Source organism: Salvelinus fontinalis, chromosome 3, assembly GCF_029448725.1.
Source record: "Salvelinus fontinalis isolate EN_2023a chromosome 3, ASM2944872v1, whole genome shotgun sequence".
NCBI lineage: Eukaryota > Metazoa > Chordata > Actinopteri > Salmoniformes > Salmonidae > Salvelinus > Salvelinus fontinalis.
In genome coordinates, this window is record NC_074667.1 from 6,845,705 (window position 1) to 6,866,214 (window position 20,510).

The 20,510-nt window shown below is 44.1% G+C and overlaps 1 protein-coding gene across 3 annotated transcripts; it reads right to left on the bottom strand.

The window, feature by feature from the left end:
• Nucleotides 1-4,516: 4,516 nt before the first annotated feature.
• Nucleotides 4,517-20,055, bottom strand: LOC129837306 (transcription factor Sp2-like). 3 transcript variants are annotated; one of them, XM_055903364.1, is made up of 8 exons: nt 19,963-20,055; nt 18,736-18,812; nt 11,126-11,827; nt 10,620-10,817; nt 9,559-9,853; nt 9,111-9,291; nt 7,442-7,635; nt 4,517-6,956 (listed from the first exon to the last, which is right to left on the bottom strand). In XM_055903364.1, exons 1-8 carry the CDS (start codon nt 20,030-20,032, stop codon nt 6,856-6,858), a joined length of 1,818 nt encoding a protein of 605 aa, XP_055759339.1. In that variant the 5' UTR covers nt 20,033-20,055; the 3' UTR covers nt 4,517-6,855. The 3 variants fall into 3 exon arrangements, with proteins under 3 accessions (XP_055759339.1, XP_055759357.1, XP_055759348.1); XM_055903382.1 differs by lacking the exon at nt 19,963-20,055 and adding an exon at nt 19,283-19,954; XM_055903373.1 differs by lacking the exon at nt 19,963-20,055 and having other exon boundaries at nt 18,736-19,954.
• Nucleotides 20,056-20,510: the final 455 nt, after the last annotated feature.

Here is a 20,510-nt window from a genome sequence, read left to right on the forward strand (position 1 = left end):
AACGTTGCCCATGAAAGGACGTAAGGCTAGCGAGCAAGCATTTTAGCCAGGTATCATAGGACAACCAAAAATAAAAGCATGTACTGTTTGACAGAGTGATAGACCGTTTTGTCAACATGAGATTGAAGGATGGCATTGGCTGAAGCTGCAGCTCAGTACGGGACAGACAACATTCAAATTGACTGATATTATCAATGAGACAATACAGAATACAGTGTAGCTTACCTTCTCAACTGAGGTAAGGAGTTTTTCCAGCACTTGCTTTCTCGATATGTAGCTCCAGCTTGGTTTTGCCTGGGGTAAATGGTAAGGTGCCAACATAAGAACTGTTAGAACGGAAGTGCAAGTTGTTATTGCCCAACATGTTAATAGCTGTGTACTCAGGGGGAGGGGATGTAACTTAATTTTGTATGTATGTATTCATATTTGCTTACATATTATGACTAAATAAAAAACATTTGATCACATAAAAAAAGTAGCTGTGTCCTCAACATTGGATACTGTTGTGAAATTGTGAATGAAAAAACGTTGTGGAATACTAGTCATTTACAAGAGACTAGACCTGATTCTGAATGTACCACACCGACAGTAACAGTGTTCTACCTGTATCATTCGGTGTACTGGTCTCTCTCTTGACCGGGATGTTGATGCAGTATGGCCGGTCATCACCCTTCTTGGTGTCCTTGGCGAAGGTCAAGGTAGACCTCTGGTGAGCCAGGACCTCACTGACCGCAATGTTGCAAACCAGCAGAGATCGTCTGTCTGGATACAGCTGGGATTTACATCTTGCACATTGACAGAAGGTCTTGAACTATTCCTTCCTAATGTAGAGTTTGATGTCTTCTAAGAATTTGGCCATGTTGTCTGGCTCATTGTTGAGTTACTTCAGTGCCTAAGACTATACTCTTTGGTTTTGGTATTTCAATGCCTCATTCTGAACGTGGATATGTATGTGCTGGACCATATCATTGCAAAGTGGGATGTCATTACATTCGTATTAGTGCTTGAATGTCCATGAATCCTGGAACACACTTTCCTGACAATAATAACAGGAACAATATCAAGGTTTGTCACATTTGGTTTGTCCCTCTCTGCATCCTTCTGAGCCTGATCTTGCGGAGTCTTTCCACAATCCTTTGACGTTGGTCTCTGATGTTACAACTTCTTCATAGTCGTCCCCAACAAAGTATTTGGGATGGATCCAGACCACATCTCTGACGGAGGAGCGAGGCAGAGTTACACGGTGGATGTATTCCAACTTGTCGCTGTCAGTCAAAGGAGGGAATGCCTTCTGAGGAGGGAAAGCTTTCTGGAACAGTGCCAGTTCCCCAACCTGAGAGCTGCACTAATGGAAACTGTTCTTCTTTAGGTCTTCAGGTAGGGCGACTGCAAAGAACTTTCTCTCCAAAGCCTCTTCGCAGCTCTTAGCTATTGGACGCCGTGGGCAGCAGACTTGAAGCGGATAGGTGTCACTTGTACACCATCAAGATTCCCTCACAGATATAACTGGGAATGGTGGAGATGACCGCTGGGTCCTTCATGGCCGGCAAGTTTTTAAAAAATCTTACTCGTGGTGCCAAACGTACAGTGCCTTGCAAAAGTATTCATCCCCTTGGCATTTTTCCTATTTTGTTGTTTTACAACCTGTAATTTAAATAGATTTTTATTTGGATTTCATGTAATGGACATACACAAAATAGTCCAAATTGGTGAAGTGAAATGAAAAAAATTACTTGTTTCAAAAAATTAAAAACAAAAGTGGTGTGTGCATATGTATTCAGCCCCTTTGCTTTGAAGCCCCTAAATAAGATCTGGTGCAACCAATTACCTTAAGAAGTCACATAATTAGGGAAATAAAGTCCACCTGTGTGCAATCTAAGTGTCACATGATCTCAGTATATATACACCTGTTCTGAAAGGTCCCAGAGTCTGCAACACCACCAAGCAAGGTGCACCACCAAGCAAGCGGCACTATGAAGACCAAGGAGCTCTCCAAACAGGTCAGGGACAGAGTTGTGGAGAAGTACAGATCAGAGTTGGGTTATAAAAAATATCAGAAACTTTGAACATCCCACAGAGCACTGTTAAAACCATTATAAAAAATGGAAAGACTATGGCACAACAACAAACCTGCCAAGAGAGACCCGCCCACCAAAACTCACGGACCAGGCAAGGAGGGGCATTAATCAGACAGGCAACAAAGAGACCAAAGATAACCCTGAAGGAGCTGCAAAGCTCCACAGCTGAGATTGGAGTATCTGTCCATTGGGCCACTTTAAGCCATAAACTCCACAGAGCTGGGCTTTACAGAAGAGTGGCCAGAAAAAAATTGCTTTAAGAAAAAAATAAGCAAACATGTTTGGTGTTCGCCAAAAGGCATGTGGGAGACTCCCCAAACATATGGAAGAAGGTACTCTGGTATGATGAGACTAAAATTGAGCTTTTTAGCCATCAAGGAAAACGCTGTCTGGCGCAAACCCAACACCTCTCATCACCCCGAGAACAGCACCGAGCACTGCTCAAAATAATAAAGGGAACACTTAAACAACACAATGTAACTCCAAGTCAATCACACTTCTGTGAAATCAAACTATTCACTTAGGAAGCAACACTGATTGACAATAAATTTCACATGCTGTTGTGCAAATGGAATAGACAAAAGGTGGAAATTATAGGCAATTAGCAAGACACCCCCAAAAAAGGAGTGATTCTGCAGGTGGTGACCACAGACCACTTCTCAGTTCCTATGCTTCCTGGCTGATGTTTTGGTCACTTTTGAATGCTGGCGGTGCTCTCACTCTAGTGGTAGCATGAGACGGAGTCTACAACCCACACAAGTGGCTCAGGTAGTGCAGTTCATCCAGGATGGCACATCAATGCGAGCTGTGGCAAAAAGGTTTGCTGTGTCTGTCAGCGTAGTGTCCAGAGCATGGAGGCTCTACCAGGAGACAGGCCAGTACATCAGGAGACGTGGAGGAGGCCGTAGGAGGGCAACAACCCAGCAGCAGGACCGCTACCTCCGCCTTTGTGCAAGGAGGTGCACTGCCAGAGCCCTGCAAAATGACCTCCAGCAGGCCACAAATGTGCATGTGTCAGCATATGGTCTCACAAGGGGTCTAAGGATCTCATCTCGGTACCTATCGGCAGTCAGGCTACCTCTGGCGAGCACATGGAGGGCTGTGCGGCCCCACAAAGAAATGCCACCCCACACCATGACTGACCCATCGCCAAACCGGTCATGCTGGAGGATGTTGCAGGCAGCAGAACGTTCTCCACGGCGTCTCCAGACTCTGTCACGTCTGTCACATGTGCTCATGTGCTCAGTGTGAACCTGCTTTCATCTGTGACGAGCACAGGGCGCCAGTGGCGAATTTGCCAATCTTGGTGTTCTCTGGCAAATGCCAAACGTCCTGCACGGTGTTGGGCTGTAAGCACAACCCCCACCTGTGGACGTCGGGCCCTCATACCACCCTCATGGTCTGAGTCTGTTTCTGACCGTTTGAGCAGACACATGCACATTTGTGGCCTGCTGGAGGTCATTTTGCAGGGCGCTGGCATTGCACCTCCTTGCACAAAGGCGGAGGTAGCGGTCCTGCTGCTGGGTTGTTGCCCTCCTCCACGTCTCCTGATGTACTTGCCTGTCTCCTGGTAGCGCCTCCATGCTCTGGACACTACGCTGACAGACACAGCAAACCTTTTTGCCACAGCTCGCATTGATGTGCCATCCTGGATGAACTGCACTACCTGAGCCACTTGTGTGGGTTGTAGACTCTGTCTCATGCTACCACTAGAGTGAGAGCACCACCAGCATTCAAAAGTGACCAAAACATCAGCCAGGAAGCATAGGAAATGAGAAGTGGTCTGTGGTCACCACCTGCAGAACCAGTCCTTTATCGGAGGGTGTCTTGCTAATTGCCTATAATTTCCACCTTTAGTCTATTCCATTTCCACAACAGCATGTGAAATTTATTGTCAATCAGTGTTGCTTCCTAAGTGGACAGCTTGATTTCACAGAAGTGTGATTGACTTGGAGTTACATTGTGTTGTTTAAGTGTTCCCTTTATTTTTTTGAGTAGTGTATGTTTTTTGCCTGAGCACTACACAGCTGATTAAAATAATCAAAGCTTGATGAGGAGTTGGATATTTGAAATCAGCTGTGTAGTCATAGGGCAAAAACCAAAACTTGCACTCAGGGCGGGGCCCCAGGACTAGTTTGGGAAACCCTGATTTAGCAGACACTCTTATCCAGAGCAACTTACAGGAGCAATTAGGGTTAAGTGCCTTGCTCAAGGGCACATCAGATTTTTTTCACCTGTCAGCTCAGGTATTCAAACCAGCAACCTTTCAGTTACTGGCCCAATTATCTAGACTACCTGCTGCCCCATGTAAGACAAATGACAGCCAGGTAAATACTTATACACAAACACACCTTTTTCAAAATTCACCCTATGGTTCTCAGTGAGGGAAGTCTCTCGTGAAGGCTGATGGGACCTGGATGAAGAAGGACAACACAGAATACAGTTTGAATGCTTTATTGAGGGGGTGGGTGACTGTAAAAAAGGAGCAAGCACCTGTAGTAAGCGCCTTAATACAAGTTATAAAAGATGGGCAATAGCTGAGGACTCCTGTTAAACAAAGGAAGTCTGAAATGTCACCCTATTCCCTATATAGTGCACTACTTCTGACCAGACCATGGAGCTATGGTTGAAAGTAGTGCACAATATAGGAATTAGGGTGCCATTTCAGACATACACAGGGTCTGTATCTATTACTGTGGTAGATCAGGTTTAGAGAGGGAAAAGCACCTGGTTCACTGAGACCAACATTAGGACCTTTTCAGTTAAGGTAAAATAACTCATCCACTGATCATTACTTAAAAATCAAATAAAAAAAAATCACACATTTTCAACCTGGGCTCAAGTCAGTGCACATAAACATTGGCATTATGTAACATAAGTTAGACAAAAATAAAAGGAATTCTACAAATGCCATTCCCTGGAAATTAGACAGAAATCTCTTTAAATACTGGGTGCAACTGTCTAAGGCAACTTTAAATTCGATAGAAAAGGGATCATCTAGAAGTAATGGTGTACAAAGCAGGAATGAAGCTATACAATGTCACATTACGCATTTTCCTTTCACACTGTACAGAGTCCACTTCCTTCAGCTCTGGCCAGGCCGGCCAAAATACAAGGCAGTGTAACTTTCTATCCTACATTTTACTGTGTCTCCCAGACACATTGTATATACACATTCAGGACATACAATACAAACATAAATATGAGCAGGACTTTCTTTCCGTCCCCAAGGCCCAGTTGAGGCATCCAGACATACTGGACATGATTTTCATATGGGCTATTCAATGAAATGTTGATCTCATTTTAAAATGCATGAGGATCATTTTGTTTGTTGGGGGACATGTATAAATCTTTCCGAGTAGTTAATTAAATATTTGAAAGAAAAATATAAAAAATGTACGCTGTTATGCAGTTAGCTACATAAACAGTCAATATGTATTCATTGAACAGAACATATTGAGTAAAGGTTTAGTGCTGGTGTTCTTCCTTGACTGTTAAAGGAATTGAAACACCAGAAACCTTAGATAAATAATAGTAGATAGCTTGTCAATTTTTATGTCATACGAATCGGAAATGTTTTATCAAACATATTTGCCTCAAACGGATCTTAATGTAGATCATAATAGACAAGTTATGACTTCTAATGTAATCTAATAACTTGTGACAGGCCTGAGAAAGCATTTTAATGTCGATTTTTTTTGTTGCATCTTATGACATGATTGTCACGCCAGACCAATATTTGGGACATATTTAGTAAATATCATAATGATATACACATAGCAATGCACTACATTTAAACTCATTAGGAGGGAGTCTGTATTCAAAATAATTTGTAACTCTTTACTCAAACAAACAAATGCCTAAAAACCTAAATTACATTTTCGATTTACAAAAAAAACTCCCGAAAAGGGTATTATGTCTGAACATCATAAATATCTATATTTGCCCATGTATGAGTGAATGTATGTTTGTACGCATATGCACAAAATCTTTTGCCAACTTGGGTTTTCCGAGTCTGGAACTGTGTAAGGTTTCAAAGTGGTCACCAAGGCCTCATAGGTATGCATGTTTTCTTTCCAACCAAATAATTTATTTGTTGGAAAATCAATAATATTACTTTGATATTGAACAACAATAGAATTACAAATACCGTTCAAACCATGTAAAAGGATATGCATGTAGTGCAATTTACTGAATAGGATTTGTTTGATTGACAAAAGTACCTTGGATACTCGTGGGGCTTGAGGATCAACTTTGAAAAAACCTTATTCTAGAGCTTTAACAAAAATAATATTTGTTATTATTAATATTGAAAATAATAAAATATGGAAAAACAAGAAGGGGCAAGAGTGGCTGGAGTCTCCTTTGGGCTCGGGTACTTTGGTAGACTAAATCTATCAGTTTTGCTCTCATTCCTCCCTCAGGCCTGGTGACTGGATTTGGATATGGCGCTCAGAGCGTGAGGTCAACAGAACACAGCAGCCACGCTTGTCTGTCTTTCTGGGAGACCGCCTTTCGCTGTTCTACGCATTCTGCCTACGTAAGTAAGCCTGCTGTCCGTAATTATATATATTTGTATCATTAATAACTTGACTGGAACAGTTGAGTCCGTGAGAGGGAGGATTGGTTTGTACACCAGGCTACAAAGCCTCTGTGGGGGAGAATGGGGCGTATGGGGCCTTTTTGGGACTACTCTCTTGGTATCCTCTCCTGCGGCCCTCTATGGGGTTTAGTTCATCAGGGCATGTCTGTGTATACAGTCGGTATACAGCACAGCTCACAAGTTCTTGGTGTTTATGTGTGTTTTGTAATGCTTCGTGAGATGGTCGCTCCTCATGAACCGTTTCTGACACTGGTTGCACTCGAAGCGCTTGTCTCCTGCAAGGAAAAGACAGAATAAATTAGTGGTTTAATTTTCGTGCATAACACAAAACTATGAAACAGCAATACCATTCTTCTCTGCTGCAAGGAAATCTCTGCTACAAATCTGAGTGCCTGCTTGAGTCCTGGAAACTGCAGCAAAACTAACATACTGTATTGTGCATCGTCTGCTTGAGTCCTGACGTGGTGAAAACAATGGTGTATGAGAATGATTTGGCATTTGGAGCATTGTCGACTGACTTGTGCTAACCTTGCGGTGTACGTACCTCCTGAGTGTGTGTCCTGGGGTGTGTTCCGTAGGGGGAAAACGTTTTAAAAAACAGGGGAGGTACTATCTGAACTTGTCCAATAACACAGAATTGTATCCATTGAAAAATGTTTGCTACGGTGTTCCTTACTGAACATTGCCCAGTGAGTGTTTTGCAGACTGACTTACATTCATCCTACAGTGTGTATCAGTGTGTCTCCTGCGGTGGACAGACCTGTGTGTGTCCTGGCGTGTCGCTGCAGCTCGTCACTGCGCGTGAAGCGTTTGCCGCAGAAGACCCAGTTGCAGACGAAGGGCCGCTCGCCGGTGTGCAGACGCACATGGGCCCGGAGGAGGGACGTTTTCCGGAACGTCTTCTCGCAGCCCGGGATGTGACAGATGTGCTTCCTCTTCCCCACCTCGCCGGGCCTGCACAACACAGAAAACACAAACGTAACTACACTATATATACACACACAAAAATATGTGGACACCCCTTTAAATTAGTGGATTTGGCTATTTCAGCCACACCGGTTGTTGACAGGTGTATAAAATCAAGCACACAGCCACGCAACCTCCATAGACAAACATTGGCAGTAGAATGGCCTTTACTGAAGAGCTCAGTGACTTTCAACGTGGCACCGTCATAGGATGCCACCTTTCCAACAAGTCAGTTCGTCAAATTTCCGCCCTGCTAGAGCTTCCCCGGTCAACTGTAAGTGCTGTATTGTGAAGTGGAAACGTCTAGGAGCATCAACGGCTCAGCCGGGAAGTGGTAGGCCACACACGCTCACAGAAAGGGACCGCCGAGTGCTGAAGTGCGTAAAAATCGGTGGCCTTCGGGTGCAACACTCACTACCGAGTTCTTCTGGAAGCAACGTCAGCACAAGAACTGTTCGTCTGAAGCTTAATGAAATGGGTTTCCATGGCCGAGCAGCCGCACACAAGCCTAAGATCACCATGCGCAATGCCAAGCATCGACAGGAGTGGTGTAAAGCTCGCCGCTATTGGACACTGGAAGTGCGTTCTCTGGAGTGATGAATAATGCTTCACCATCTGGCAGTCCAACGGACGAATCTGAGTTTGGCGGATGCCAGGAGAACGCTACCTAACCCAATGCATAGTGCCAAATGTAAAGTTTGGTGCAGGAGGAATATTGATCTGGGGCAGGTTTTCATGGTTCGGGATAGGCCCCTTAGTTCCAGTGAGGGGAAATCTTAACGCTAGAGCATACAATGACATTCTAGACGATTCTGTGCTTCCAACTTTGTGCCAACAGCTTGGGGAAGGCCCTTTCCTGTTTCAGCATGACAATGTCCCCGTACCCAAACAAGGTCCATATAGAAATGGTTGTCAAGATCGGTGTGGAAGAACTTGAGCCCTGGCCTCAACCCCATTGAACACCCTTGGGATAAATTGGAACTCCGAATGCGAGCCAGGCCTAATCGCCAAACATCAATGCCCGACCTCACTAATGCTCTTGTAGCTGAATAGAAGCAAGTCCCCGTAGCAATGTTCCAATATCTAGTGGAAAGCCTTCCCAGTAGAGTTGAGGCTGTTATAGCAGCAAAGGGGGGACCAACTCCATATTAATACCCATGATTTTGGAATGAAATGTTTGACGAGCAGGTGTCCACATACTTTTGGTCATGTAGTGTATTCACTATATTTCTGCTTGGTGCACTGGTATTAAGAGCAGGAGGATGGAAAGTAGTTGCTTGCAATCGTGGTTGTTTCCCTGCCCCAAACTCACAAAAGGGTACACGTTGCCATACAGATATCAGTTTGTATCAACCAAGACTTTCCATATTGGTAAAAATATATATGGGTTTATACTGTATATCATGTTTTTTTCCCACCAGGTGCTCAGGCCTGTCTCTAGTTTGCTAGTAAGAGCCACTTGCCTCTTCTCGGAGTCCTTACAGTTGGGGCAGGTGCAGGCCATGCGGCGTTTCTTCTCCCCAGGCTGCCCCTGCAACTCCAGAGCCAGAGTCTGCTCCATCTGCACCTGGTGGCCCTGGGAGGTCACGCTGCCCAGCTGCAGGGTCCCGCCCTGCACCGTCTGCACTGTCAGGTGCTGCTGCCCTGAAAGAACAGTAGAGAAACTTTAACATATTGCAGATGAGTAATAAACATATATTGTACATATATAAACATACTTTACACAGACATGCCCACACACACATGCAGGCCTCCATTAGCTTGCTAAAAGTCCATTGGAATGCAAACCGTTTTTAAAGGAAGACAGTATGGAAATAGAGAGGATATGGATATGCCCTTGTGGATTTGGATACGGACAAGCACTTTTTATATTTGTCACGAACACAACAGTACACACACACACACACACACCTCCTGCATTGGTGATGGTGACGGGCACTCCTTGCACCTGGACCCCGTTGATGTTTATAGTCTGCACGGCCTGGCCCGCCGAAGAGAGCTGGGCCGCGTTTAATGCTATCATCCCCCCCGCCGGAGCTATTTTTGGTAGGGTCCTCTCCTTCCTGCCCCCCGCCAGTGTTCGCTTGGTGGCCCCCACGGACGACAGGGTGGTGGTGACCATGCTGGAGGGCGTTGTTGCTGTGGAAACTGTGGTTTCCTGAAGCTGCACAGTCTGCCATTCGCCTGATGCCGTTTTGATCAGCAGCTGAGAGGAGCACAGGGGTGTCAGACTAACATGGAACAAATCTGTCAGATTAGGACACATTTCTGTATTTACGTCCCACTTCCACTTTTATGGTTTCATTACATTTCAGCTGTTTGGAAAGCGCATGTGCGCATGTGACTCAATCAGGGACACTCTTACTGACAGTTGTGGCTGCTTCGCGTGATGTATTGTTGTCTCTAACTTCTTGCCCTTTGTGCTGTTGTCTGTGCCCAATAATGTTTGTACCATGTTTTGTGCTGCTACCATGTTGTGATGCTTCTATGTTGTTGTCATGTGGTGTTGCTACCATGCTGAGTTGTTGTCTTAGGTCTTTCTTTATGTAGTGTTGTCTCATGTCGTAATGTGCGTTTTGTCCTATATTTTATTTTTAATCCCAGCCCCCGTCCCCGCAGGAGACCTTTTACCTTTTGGTAGGCCGTCGGTGTAAATCCGAATTTGTTCTTAACTGACTTGCCTAGTTAAAAAGGTGAAATAAATAAAAAATTAAATAAATAAACATGTGGATAGCCTGGAGTGAGTGTAGAGAGGTGGTGTGCATGCAGCACCTGTAGGTGTTTTGTGTGTGTGAGAGGCCTGTGTGCATGACTACATTGACAACTTCAGACTGACCTATTTACAAATCACCTTGCATCCTAACTAAATACTCTAAATACAATACTAAATACTAATAATAACTAGTAACTCCTAGATCTGTCAGTTTGCTGAGAGAGCTACATTGATGATCTCTAACAACTTGTGTGTGTACCTGAGTGGGCTCTGGCTGCAGGCTGGGTGCAGGCTGTCTCTGGGGGACCTGAGGCAGGGTGGCGGAGGCGGCCTGCACCACCTTCAGGGCCTGCTGGGGGATCTGGACCACCTGCTGCTCCTGTTTCTGCTGCACCAACTGCACCAGCTGCTGCTGGCCCGACCCGGTGTTCTGCACGATCAGGAGCTGGTTCCCCGCCTGGGGCGAACACCAAGAGAGCAGCAATGAAACACAGCCCTAAATCTATCCAAAACTTACTCATACAGGGACCCCAATATTGGAGGTTGAAGGGGTGATAGAGTAGGCTAACCCTCACGTAAAGCATATCATTTTGATTTTGAGAAATACAGATGAAATCATTAGATACTCATTTACACACACACACACTCACAAGCATTGTAGACACATTCAGTAATTAGTACCCATTTGTATCCCAATCAAGCAAGTGAACTGGTCCACCAGTCATGGTTGATCCCACACCAAATGCAGCAGAAAAACAAACATACCTGAATAATATTCTCCCCGGCTTCTAACAATATCGTCTCCATCTGCTCGGGGGGCGGAGAGATGGTCTGTGGTGGAGGGGCTGCTGCCACCAGCTTCTTCCTTCCTCGTCTGCCCTTTGTTGGCGGGGGAGGAGTTGCCGCTGGCTCCTCTCCGGTGGCTACGTTGAGGGGCAGCGTGAGCCCGCTGTGCAGCCGCACCACATTGGCTGCATTGGGTTTCCGCCCCCTGGGGGACGGCTTGATGGCCACCGTCTTCTGCGGGGTGATGGGCGCGGCAGCGGGCTGCGGCTGGGGGACCGTCATGGGCGTGGTGATGATGGCCTGGTTGGTACCCGGGATGAGCTGGATCTGTCCGCCCTGCTGCATCATCTGGATGGTCTGTGTGCCTCCCAGCTGCGGCATCACCTGGTATTGGATGTTGGATGTTTGATTCGAGCGACCAGGGCTCTGCTGGATGGTGAGGACGATGGGTGTGCCGGAGTTGTTGGAGCCCAGGCCCGCTGGCAGCTGGATCACATTTCCTTTAGCGGACAGGAAGCCCAGGTTTTTGGGAGGGGCGGGGGCGATGGGGGCGGGCTTGATGGGGAGGAGACGGCGAGGTTGGGGTTGGGTAGGAGGGGCACTGACAGGGGCCTGAGCAGCAGGGGGGCCGATCTTACTACAGGTGGCGGCCAGGAGGGCCAGTGGGGAGGGCTGGGAGTCCTGTAGACAGGACCAAAGAGAGAGGGACAAATGGTTAGGGGTGCAACGAGTCGGACACAAATGATTTACTGCTGATACCAGACCTGGGCCAAATCCCTGTCATTCGCATGAAGAAGCAACGCCGATACAGGGGACGCAGGTCCGGGTACCTTGTGAGAATTTGTCGGCAAGTGGGTAACCCGCCTCTACCATCCATCCTATTGGCCAACGTCCAGTCATTGAAGAATAAACTGGATGAGCTCTGTTCAAGACTATCCTACCAACGGGACATTAAAAACGGTAATATCTTAGGTTTCACGAGTCGTGGCAGATCGACGACATGGATAACATACAGCTGGCTGGGTTTTCCATGCATCGGCAAGACAAAACAGCTGTCTCCGGGAAGACAAGGGGTGGCGGTCTGTGTCTATTTGTCAACAACAGCTGGTGCACGAAATCTAATATTAAGGAAGTCTTGAGGTTTTGCTCGCCTGGGGGTAGAGTATCTCATGATTAGCTGTAGACCACACTATTTACCAAGAGAGTTTTCATATATATTTTTCATAGATGTCTATTTACCATAACAAACCAATGCTGGCACTAAGACCGCACTCAACGAGCTGTATATGGCCATAAGCAAACAAGAAAATGCTCATCCTAAGGCTCTGCTCCTAGTGGCCGGGGACTTAAATGCAGGGAAACTTAAATTATTTTTACCTAATTTCTACCAGCATGTTACATGTGCAACCAGAGGGAAAAAAACTAGACCACCTTGACTCCACACACAGAGACGCATACAAAACTCTCCCTCGCCCTCCATTTGGCAATCTGAGCATAATTATATCCTTCTGATTCCTGCTTACAAGCAAAAACTAAAGCAGGAAGTACCAGCGACTCGTTCAATACGGAAGTGGTCAGATGATGCAGATACTAAGCTACAGGACTGCTTTGCTAACACAGACTGGAATATGTTCTGGGATTCATCCAATGGCATTGAGGAGTATACCACATCAGTCACCAGCTTCATCAATAAGTGCATCGATGACATCATCCCCACAGTAACCGTACGTACATACCCCAACCAGAAGCCATGGATTACAGGCAACATCCTCACTGAGCTAAAGGGTAGAGCTGCTGCTTTAAAGGGAGCAGGACTCTAACCCGGATGCTTATAAGAAATCCCATTGTGCCCTCTGACAGACCATCAAACAGGCAAAGCGTAAATACAGGACTAAGATTGAATGCTACTGCACTGGCTCTGACGCTCGTTGGATGTGGCAGGGCTTGCAAACTATTACGAACTACAAAGGGAAGCCCAGCCGCGAGCTGCCAAGTGACACAAGCCTACCAGACGACCTAAATTACTTCTATGCGCACTTCGACACTGAAGCATACATGAGAGCACCAGCTGTTCTCGACAACCATTATCACGCTTTCAGTAGCCAATGTGAGTAAGTCCTTTAAACAGTCAACATTCACCAGGCTCCTGGGCCAGACGGATTAGCAGGACGTGTACTACGAGCATGCGCTGCGCTGACCAACTGGCAAGTGTCTTCACTGACATTTTCAACCTCTCTCTGACCGAGTCTGTAATACCTACATGTTTCAAGCAGACCACCATAGTCCCTGTGCCCAAGAACACAAAGGTAACATGCCTAAATGACTATGAAGTGCTTTGAAAGGCTGGTCATGGCTCACATCAACACAATCATGCCAGAAACCCTAGACCCACTCCAATTTGCACACCACCCAAACAGATGACGCAATCTCTATTGCACCCCACACTGCCCTTTCCCACCTGGACAAAAGAAACACCTACGTTCATTGACTACAGCTCAGCATTCAACACCATAGTGCCCTCAAAGCTCATCACTAAGCTAAAGACCTTGGGACTAAACACCTCGCTCTGCAACTGGATCCTGGACTTCCTCACGGGCCGCCCCCAGGTGGTACGGGTAGGCAACAGCACATCTGCCACGCTTTTCCTCAACAAGGGGGCGCCTCGGGGATGTGTGCTCAGTCCCCTCCTGTACTCCCTGTTTACCCACGACTTCGTGGCCAAGCACGACTCCAATACCATTATTAAGTTTGCAGAGGACACAACAGTGGTAGGCCTGATTACCGACAACGATGAGACAGCCTATAGGGAGGAGGTCAAAGACCTGGCAGTGTGGTGCCAGGACAACAACCTCTCCCTCAAGGTAATCAAGACAAAGGAGATGATTGTGAACTACAGGAAAAGGAGGGCAGAGCACGCGCCCTTTCTCATCGACGGGGCTGTAGTGGAGCAGGTTGAGAGCTTCAAGTTCATTGGTGTCCACATCACCAACAAACTATCATGGTCCAAACACACCAAGACAGTCGTGAAGAGGGCACGACAAGAGCATCCTGACTGGTTGCATCACCGCCTGGTATGGCAACTGCTCTGCCTCCAACCGCAAGGTGCTACAGAGGGTAGTGCGTTCGGCCCAGTATATCACAGGGGCCAAGCTTCCTGCCATCCAAGACCTCTATACCAGGTGGTGTCAGAGGAAGGCCCTAAAAATTGCAAAAGACTCCAGCCACCCAAGTCATAGACTGTTCTCTCTGCCACCGGTACTGGAACGCCAAGTCTATATCCAAAAGGCTTCTTAACAGCTTCTACCCCCATGCCATAAGACTGCTAAACAGCTAATCAAATGGCTAGCCAGGCAGTAACCCCCCCCCCCCCCCTTTACGCTGATGCTACTTGCTATTTATTATCTATGCATAGTCACTTTACCCCTACCTACATATTACCTCGACTAACCAGTACCTCCGCACATTGACTCGGCACCGGTACCCCCTGTATATAGCCATGTTATTGTATTGTTGCGCTTTAATTTTTTTGGTTTATCTTTTGTTTATTTAGTAACTATTTTCTTAACTTTTTCTTAAAACTGCATTGTTAGTTAAGGGCTTGTAAGTAAGCACTTCATGGTAAGGTCTACACCTTTTGTATTTGGCACATTTTTTGAACCAGGGATGGAATTGGGCTGTAACTAGGGCTGGGCGACCTATTTAATTAGAATGTATGTTTTAGCGCAATGTTCCAAATGCCTGCATCACAAGAATCAAAGTTTTATTTTTGTCCGTTTTTCCCTTTTTGGTCTCGTCTCCTTCTGTGCTGTGTGCACTGTGCACCTTCCCACTCGCAGACACCAAGCCCCTCCCCCTGCCACTCACAACAAAATCACTTCTTCCTCTCTGACAAGCAATTCCAACTTGCTATTTGCATTTGGTCCAACAGAATCGGTTAATTCCCCTTCTAACAATACCCTTTTTATGTCTAAACTTTCAAAATTTAGAACAGATCTAAAACGGGAGTGTCAATGAACATGATTGTGGAAAATGAATGCTCAGTTTGTCGCACGCAGTATTGCAGTACGGTTAGTGCTATATGTGATCCTTGGGACGTGCCTACCCTAAACCTTACCCCAACCATTTAAAATTGTCAACTTCAATGGGGTAGGGACATGTCAAAGATTCCAGATAGCAAATACCATTGCATTTAGCATTAGCATTTTAGCCAAATACTGTTATGTGCTAGCTGTCTAGCCTGTGTTTTATACATTTGCAATGAGCATAAAAAGACGCATTTATATAAGGTATTGGCAACTTGTTCTCATTCTGAGAAATAAACATCTTATCCAGGTAGGTCACTTGATTTCAACATCTAAACAAAGTGATCAGGCTGTTGGAGACTGGCAGCAGGGTGTATTCATAACAGTTCAACTGTTCTACACTGCTAGCAAGCAAATAGATCCACGTTGGCTAGATTTTAAATATAAAGATTAGCTGGCTACCCACTGGCACGTGGGCTTGTGCTTGAGAGATTTCTTATGAGACCCGTGCTAATTTTCTATAATGCCTATCACAAGAACATGAACGCCAGATCAGTGATTATTGCAAAAAAAGCAGGTTAAATTGTGTGTTTTATGGTGGTGGAAGGCTTATATTTAGCCCAGGTATATTTCTTACAATCCCTGAAATCATTAGATTATTCCTGACTGTTTGAAATGCAGTGTATTGACCTTTAATTGTGGGTCATTCCATGTCATTTCAGCAAGCAATGACACCCACCATCTCAGATTGCTCTGAAATTGTTTCTGTAGTTAGAAACATATGATTGGCATTCCTGAAACATTATTTTGTTGAAATATGATTTGATCTCTGAGAAATTAAGCTAATTGATTGCGCCCAAATTGCCCATTTTAAAATGTGTAGAATTCATTTAATCTTCCATAAATATAGTACCTAACATCCGATTTGGACAATAATTCTTGCTAACAATGAGGAATCTTATAAAATGATGAGAAGCCACCCACAGACCTTCCACACCCCACGCCAATTCCACCCCAACAACCAGTATCAGTTCTCTGTCTGACAGTAGTATGGAACTGCTGCTTGGAGTATTGCTTCTTCATCATTTGTAATGTATTTCTGGTGAATCTGGTGATGTTTCCCACCGTTCAGAGAAAATAGCCATTGAAGTCGCTTGCATTCTTTATCATAAAGTTTACAATTGGCTTATTCATCCCCCTCCTCTCCCCTGTAACTATTCCCCAGGTCGTTGCTGCAAATGAGAACGTGTTCTCAGTCAACTTACCTGGTAAAATAACGGTAAAATAAAATAAATAAATAAATAAAATAATGTGAAAGTACCAAGTTTTTCCCACTAGATGCCGCTGTTCCTGCTTCTGCCACCACAGCATTTATCCACTTTGTTGTTCTCCTGTGTTTATTAAATGTATCACAAAATTGTTTTTGCAACTTTGGATAGAAAACCAATAGCTATTGCTCATGATGAAAATAAATAGTGTGGTCATCCTCACAATTCAAGCCAGTCCTCCATGAAAGCAATTCAGTTTTTCCTTCTCTTGGGCTTAATTTGTGTCCAGGAAACGGCCCCTCTGTATCTGTTTTACTCCCTTAAAAAAAGGTCTGGATTAGACCATTCCTGGTGATTGGCGAACAAGCAAACCATTAGGCTAGAGCAGTTCTAATGGTTTCCATGCTACAGTCTCCAATGGTCTTCAATAATAAAAAAGTCCTAAAACACACACTGTATAGTGTTTTGCAATGGTAATGATATTGGGTTGGGTATAATGGGAAAAGTCACTAATCACACTACATAGAGATATTTTCTAATCATTTTATTTAAAAAAAACATACAACTGCCATGCAATGGTTTATAATTGTATTTTATTAGGGTTGTCACAACATTTTAGTCACTAGCACATTTCTCCATCAAAGTTTTGGCCCTGTAGAAAAAGTATTCACCACACAGATAGCCCTCTCAGAGAGCTGCAATGTTTTGGATTATTCAAGGAGAGTTGGGTTGAAACATTAGGTAGCTAAGAGAAGGTCAACCTGAATTGCTTTCATGGAGGACTGGCTTGACCACACAATTTATTTTCATCGTGAGCAAAAGCTATTGGTTTTCTACCCAAAGTTGCAAAGAAAATGTTAATCCATTTAATAAACACAAGAGACTGGCAAAATTACTAAAAGGGTGTGGTGACAGTAGCAGCAGCAACAGAGAAAAACTTGGTACTTTCACACTAATTTATGGTAAAGAATGCAAGCGACTTCAAAAGCTAATTTCTCTGAACCTCGGGGAAAAAACATCACCAGATTCATATATAGTCGCAGGTTTACATACACTTAGGTTGGAGTCATTAAAACTCGTTTTTCAACCACTCCACCAATTTCTTGTTAACAGGCTATAGTTTTGGCAAGTCGGTTAGGACATCTACTTTGTGCATGACAAGTAATTTTTCCAACAATTGTTTACAGACAGATTATTTCACTTATCATTCACTGTATCACAATTCCAGTGGGTCAGAAGTTTACATACACAAAGTTGAATTTACCCAACATATTGTGGGAAGCTTGTAGAAGGCTACCTGAAACGGTTGACCCAAGTTAAACAATTTAAAAGCAATGCTACCAAATACTAAATGAGTGTATGTAAACTTCTGACCCACTGGGAATGTGATGAAAGAAAGAAAAGCTAAAATAAATCATTCTCTCTACTATTTTTCTGACATTTCACATTCTTAAAAATAAAGTGGTGATCCTAACTGACCTAAGACAGGGAATTTTTTACTAGGATTAAATGTCAAGAATTGTGAAAAACTGAGTTTAAATGTATTTGGCTAAGGTGTATGTAAACTTCAACTGTGTATATATATATATTAGAAACGTTGAAGAAACAATACTCCACGCAGTAGCTCCATACTACTTAGAGATATAACTGATACTGTATTCTGGTTGTTGGGTGGGCTTGGCGTGGGGGGTCTATGGGTGGCTTTTGATTCATTTATTGGATTACTCATGTCTTACTCATTGTTAGGAAGAATTATGGTCCAAATTGGATGTTAGGTACTATATTTATTGAATATTATATGAATCCTAATAATTAAAATGGCCAATTTAGGGTGCAATCAATTGGCTTAATTTATCAGATATCAAATTATATTTCAACAAAACGTTTCAGGAATGCTAATCTTATGCGTTTCTAACTACAGAAACAATTTCTGAATAATCTGAGATGGTGAAATGCTATTTCTTGTGCTTTTTGAAGTGGAATGACTCTAGTGCAACAAAGCTTGGAGAAAAAGTAAAACAAATAAAAATAAATAATAAAATTAAAAAGAGACGCATCGTGAATTTCACCCAGCCCTATGTGGAACACAGTTTACATACAGGAGGTTAAGCTACATCTCACCATAGGCTACCAATAAAATACATAAACTACTAACGTCATGATTCACAATAGGATGGCATTGCTGGACTCAGTATGCAAGCTAGAGTCAAATAATGAACCCCTTAGTTACTTTTAAGACACCACTGGGTGATATTTACACATCCAAGAACAAGCAGGAAGTAGTCTAGCTATGACTCACTTGAGAGGAAGTGGCAGAGGGCTGGAGATACTCGTTGGGACTGACAGCAACAGTGGTGGCCATACTGTCCTGTTGATCTGCAACACACACGGAAACACACATTGCATATACTGTAAATAGTCTAACACATTTCAAGTACCACAAATAATGATGTCACTGTCAATACCTCTGCTGCAGAGATTCCGGAAATTATAACATCTGAGGGAGCTGTTTTGCACTAAACGCATGTAAAGGCATTCAAATAAGACAGTTCACAAAGGAAATGGAAACTGCAACTATAATACATGAGTTGTGGATGGCTAGCTACCACCCCGTAAATGCCAATCACCGCAGACCTGTGTGTAAATTGCGTGACCTTTAATCAGTAATAAAAGGGCGGGTCTATGACAACAAAAAGTGATTGTCAGACACATGCATTGCCAACTACATCTCCTCCTCTACGAAGTACAGAATTAAAAGGCCCTAAACAAAAGTACAGTATGCTAGCTAGCAAATGGGCACAGCAGAGGGCTACGACTTGTGTACAGTGAGTTGGTGACTACTGTACCTGGCTGACTTCTCACGCAATCTCACAAATAGCTCGAGCATGATAATGTATCGCGAGAGTATCAATAAAAAAATTGGACTGTACAAAAAATATGCACTGTGGATATATGCACTGTGGACACATTGACCAATGTGACTGTCTCTTTAAAATCTGATATTTAGTGTTAAGGGGAAAATATGGTTTGAGCGCGGCCTGAAAATAGCGCCGCCATCAAACGTACACAGAAAGCCAGCAAACCGTTTAGTTAGCAGGAAGCTAACGAGCAGTCAGAAATGAAACAATTAGATAGCATTGCAAATACTTTTTAGTGCAGCTGACTTTTCAAACTGAGTTGAATAGACAGCCCATGGCGATACGTGCATGTGGAATTTGCTTTAATGTGAAATATCGAAAATGATTAGCATCAATGTATAGTTAACGGTAGCTGGAATTACAAACAGGATTCAGTTTTACTGGCTAGTATGCTAAGCTAGATACGCGTAGCAAATCAAACTCTTTGATACTGGAAAAAAGGCAGCCCTTTTCCGGAAATGCATAGCTGTCTTGCACAATGCTCCTACTCAACCTCAAACATAAGGAATTTCCAGCACAAACTGTTCAATGTGTTTTGTTAAACACAGACCAAATTGTTTTACGAAGTACAATGTAATATAAACACCAATGTTTTAATTCCTACCCACCGCTCATGACGACACTCTCTCTCCGTGAGCCTTCAAGAGCAAGCCCCTGGAAGATTCCGCCCGCGCTCATGGACCAATCCACGCGCTGTTGTTCAATGAAGGATGCCCAGGCCAGCCAATCGACAAGAGCTCTTAGTGTGATTGAAATTCAATTTAGCCAATGAAAAACCTGAAACCTCTCACAACCATCGATGGACGCAATTTTAACCAATGGAGTATATAGATTAGGGTCAATAGGGTGGATTTTAAGGGAACAGGTGGACCAGGCAAAGGGCCTATTATAATGGCTTTACATTTAAATGACGTCTATAATGTCCAATAAGAGCTCTATGGGACAAATCGGTCAAACTCAGAATGACATCCATTTTGATCAATGAGCTTGTTTTAAGCCATTTGAATCAGATACTACCTGCGACAAAAGCACAGATACAGTATGTTATTAGAATGGATAGGCTATACTCAGACTGTCATAGTCAACACACAATAAGGCTTATGGATAACAAGGTAGGAAGGCAGTGCTGATAAGAGCACAAGGCAAACTGTTACAC

Bases quoted from the DNA above. Each gene is read 5' to 3' on its own strand.
- LOC129837306 (XM_055903364.1), bottom strand. From the start codon at position 20,032: ATGAGCGCGGGCGGAATCTTCCAGGGGCTTGCTCTTGAAGGCTCACGG. The intron at 11,828-18,735 runs GTGAGTCATAGC...TCCTGTCTACAG, and splicing joins CCTCTGCCACTTCCTCTCAA to GACTCCCAGCCCTCCCCACT. The intron at 9,854-10,619 runs GTACACACACAA...TGCTCCTCTCAG, and splicing joins TGCAGCCAGAGCCCACTCAG to CTGCTGATCAAAACGGCATC.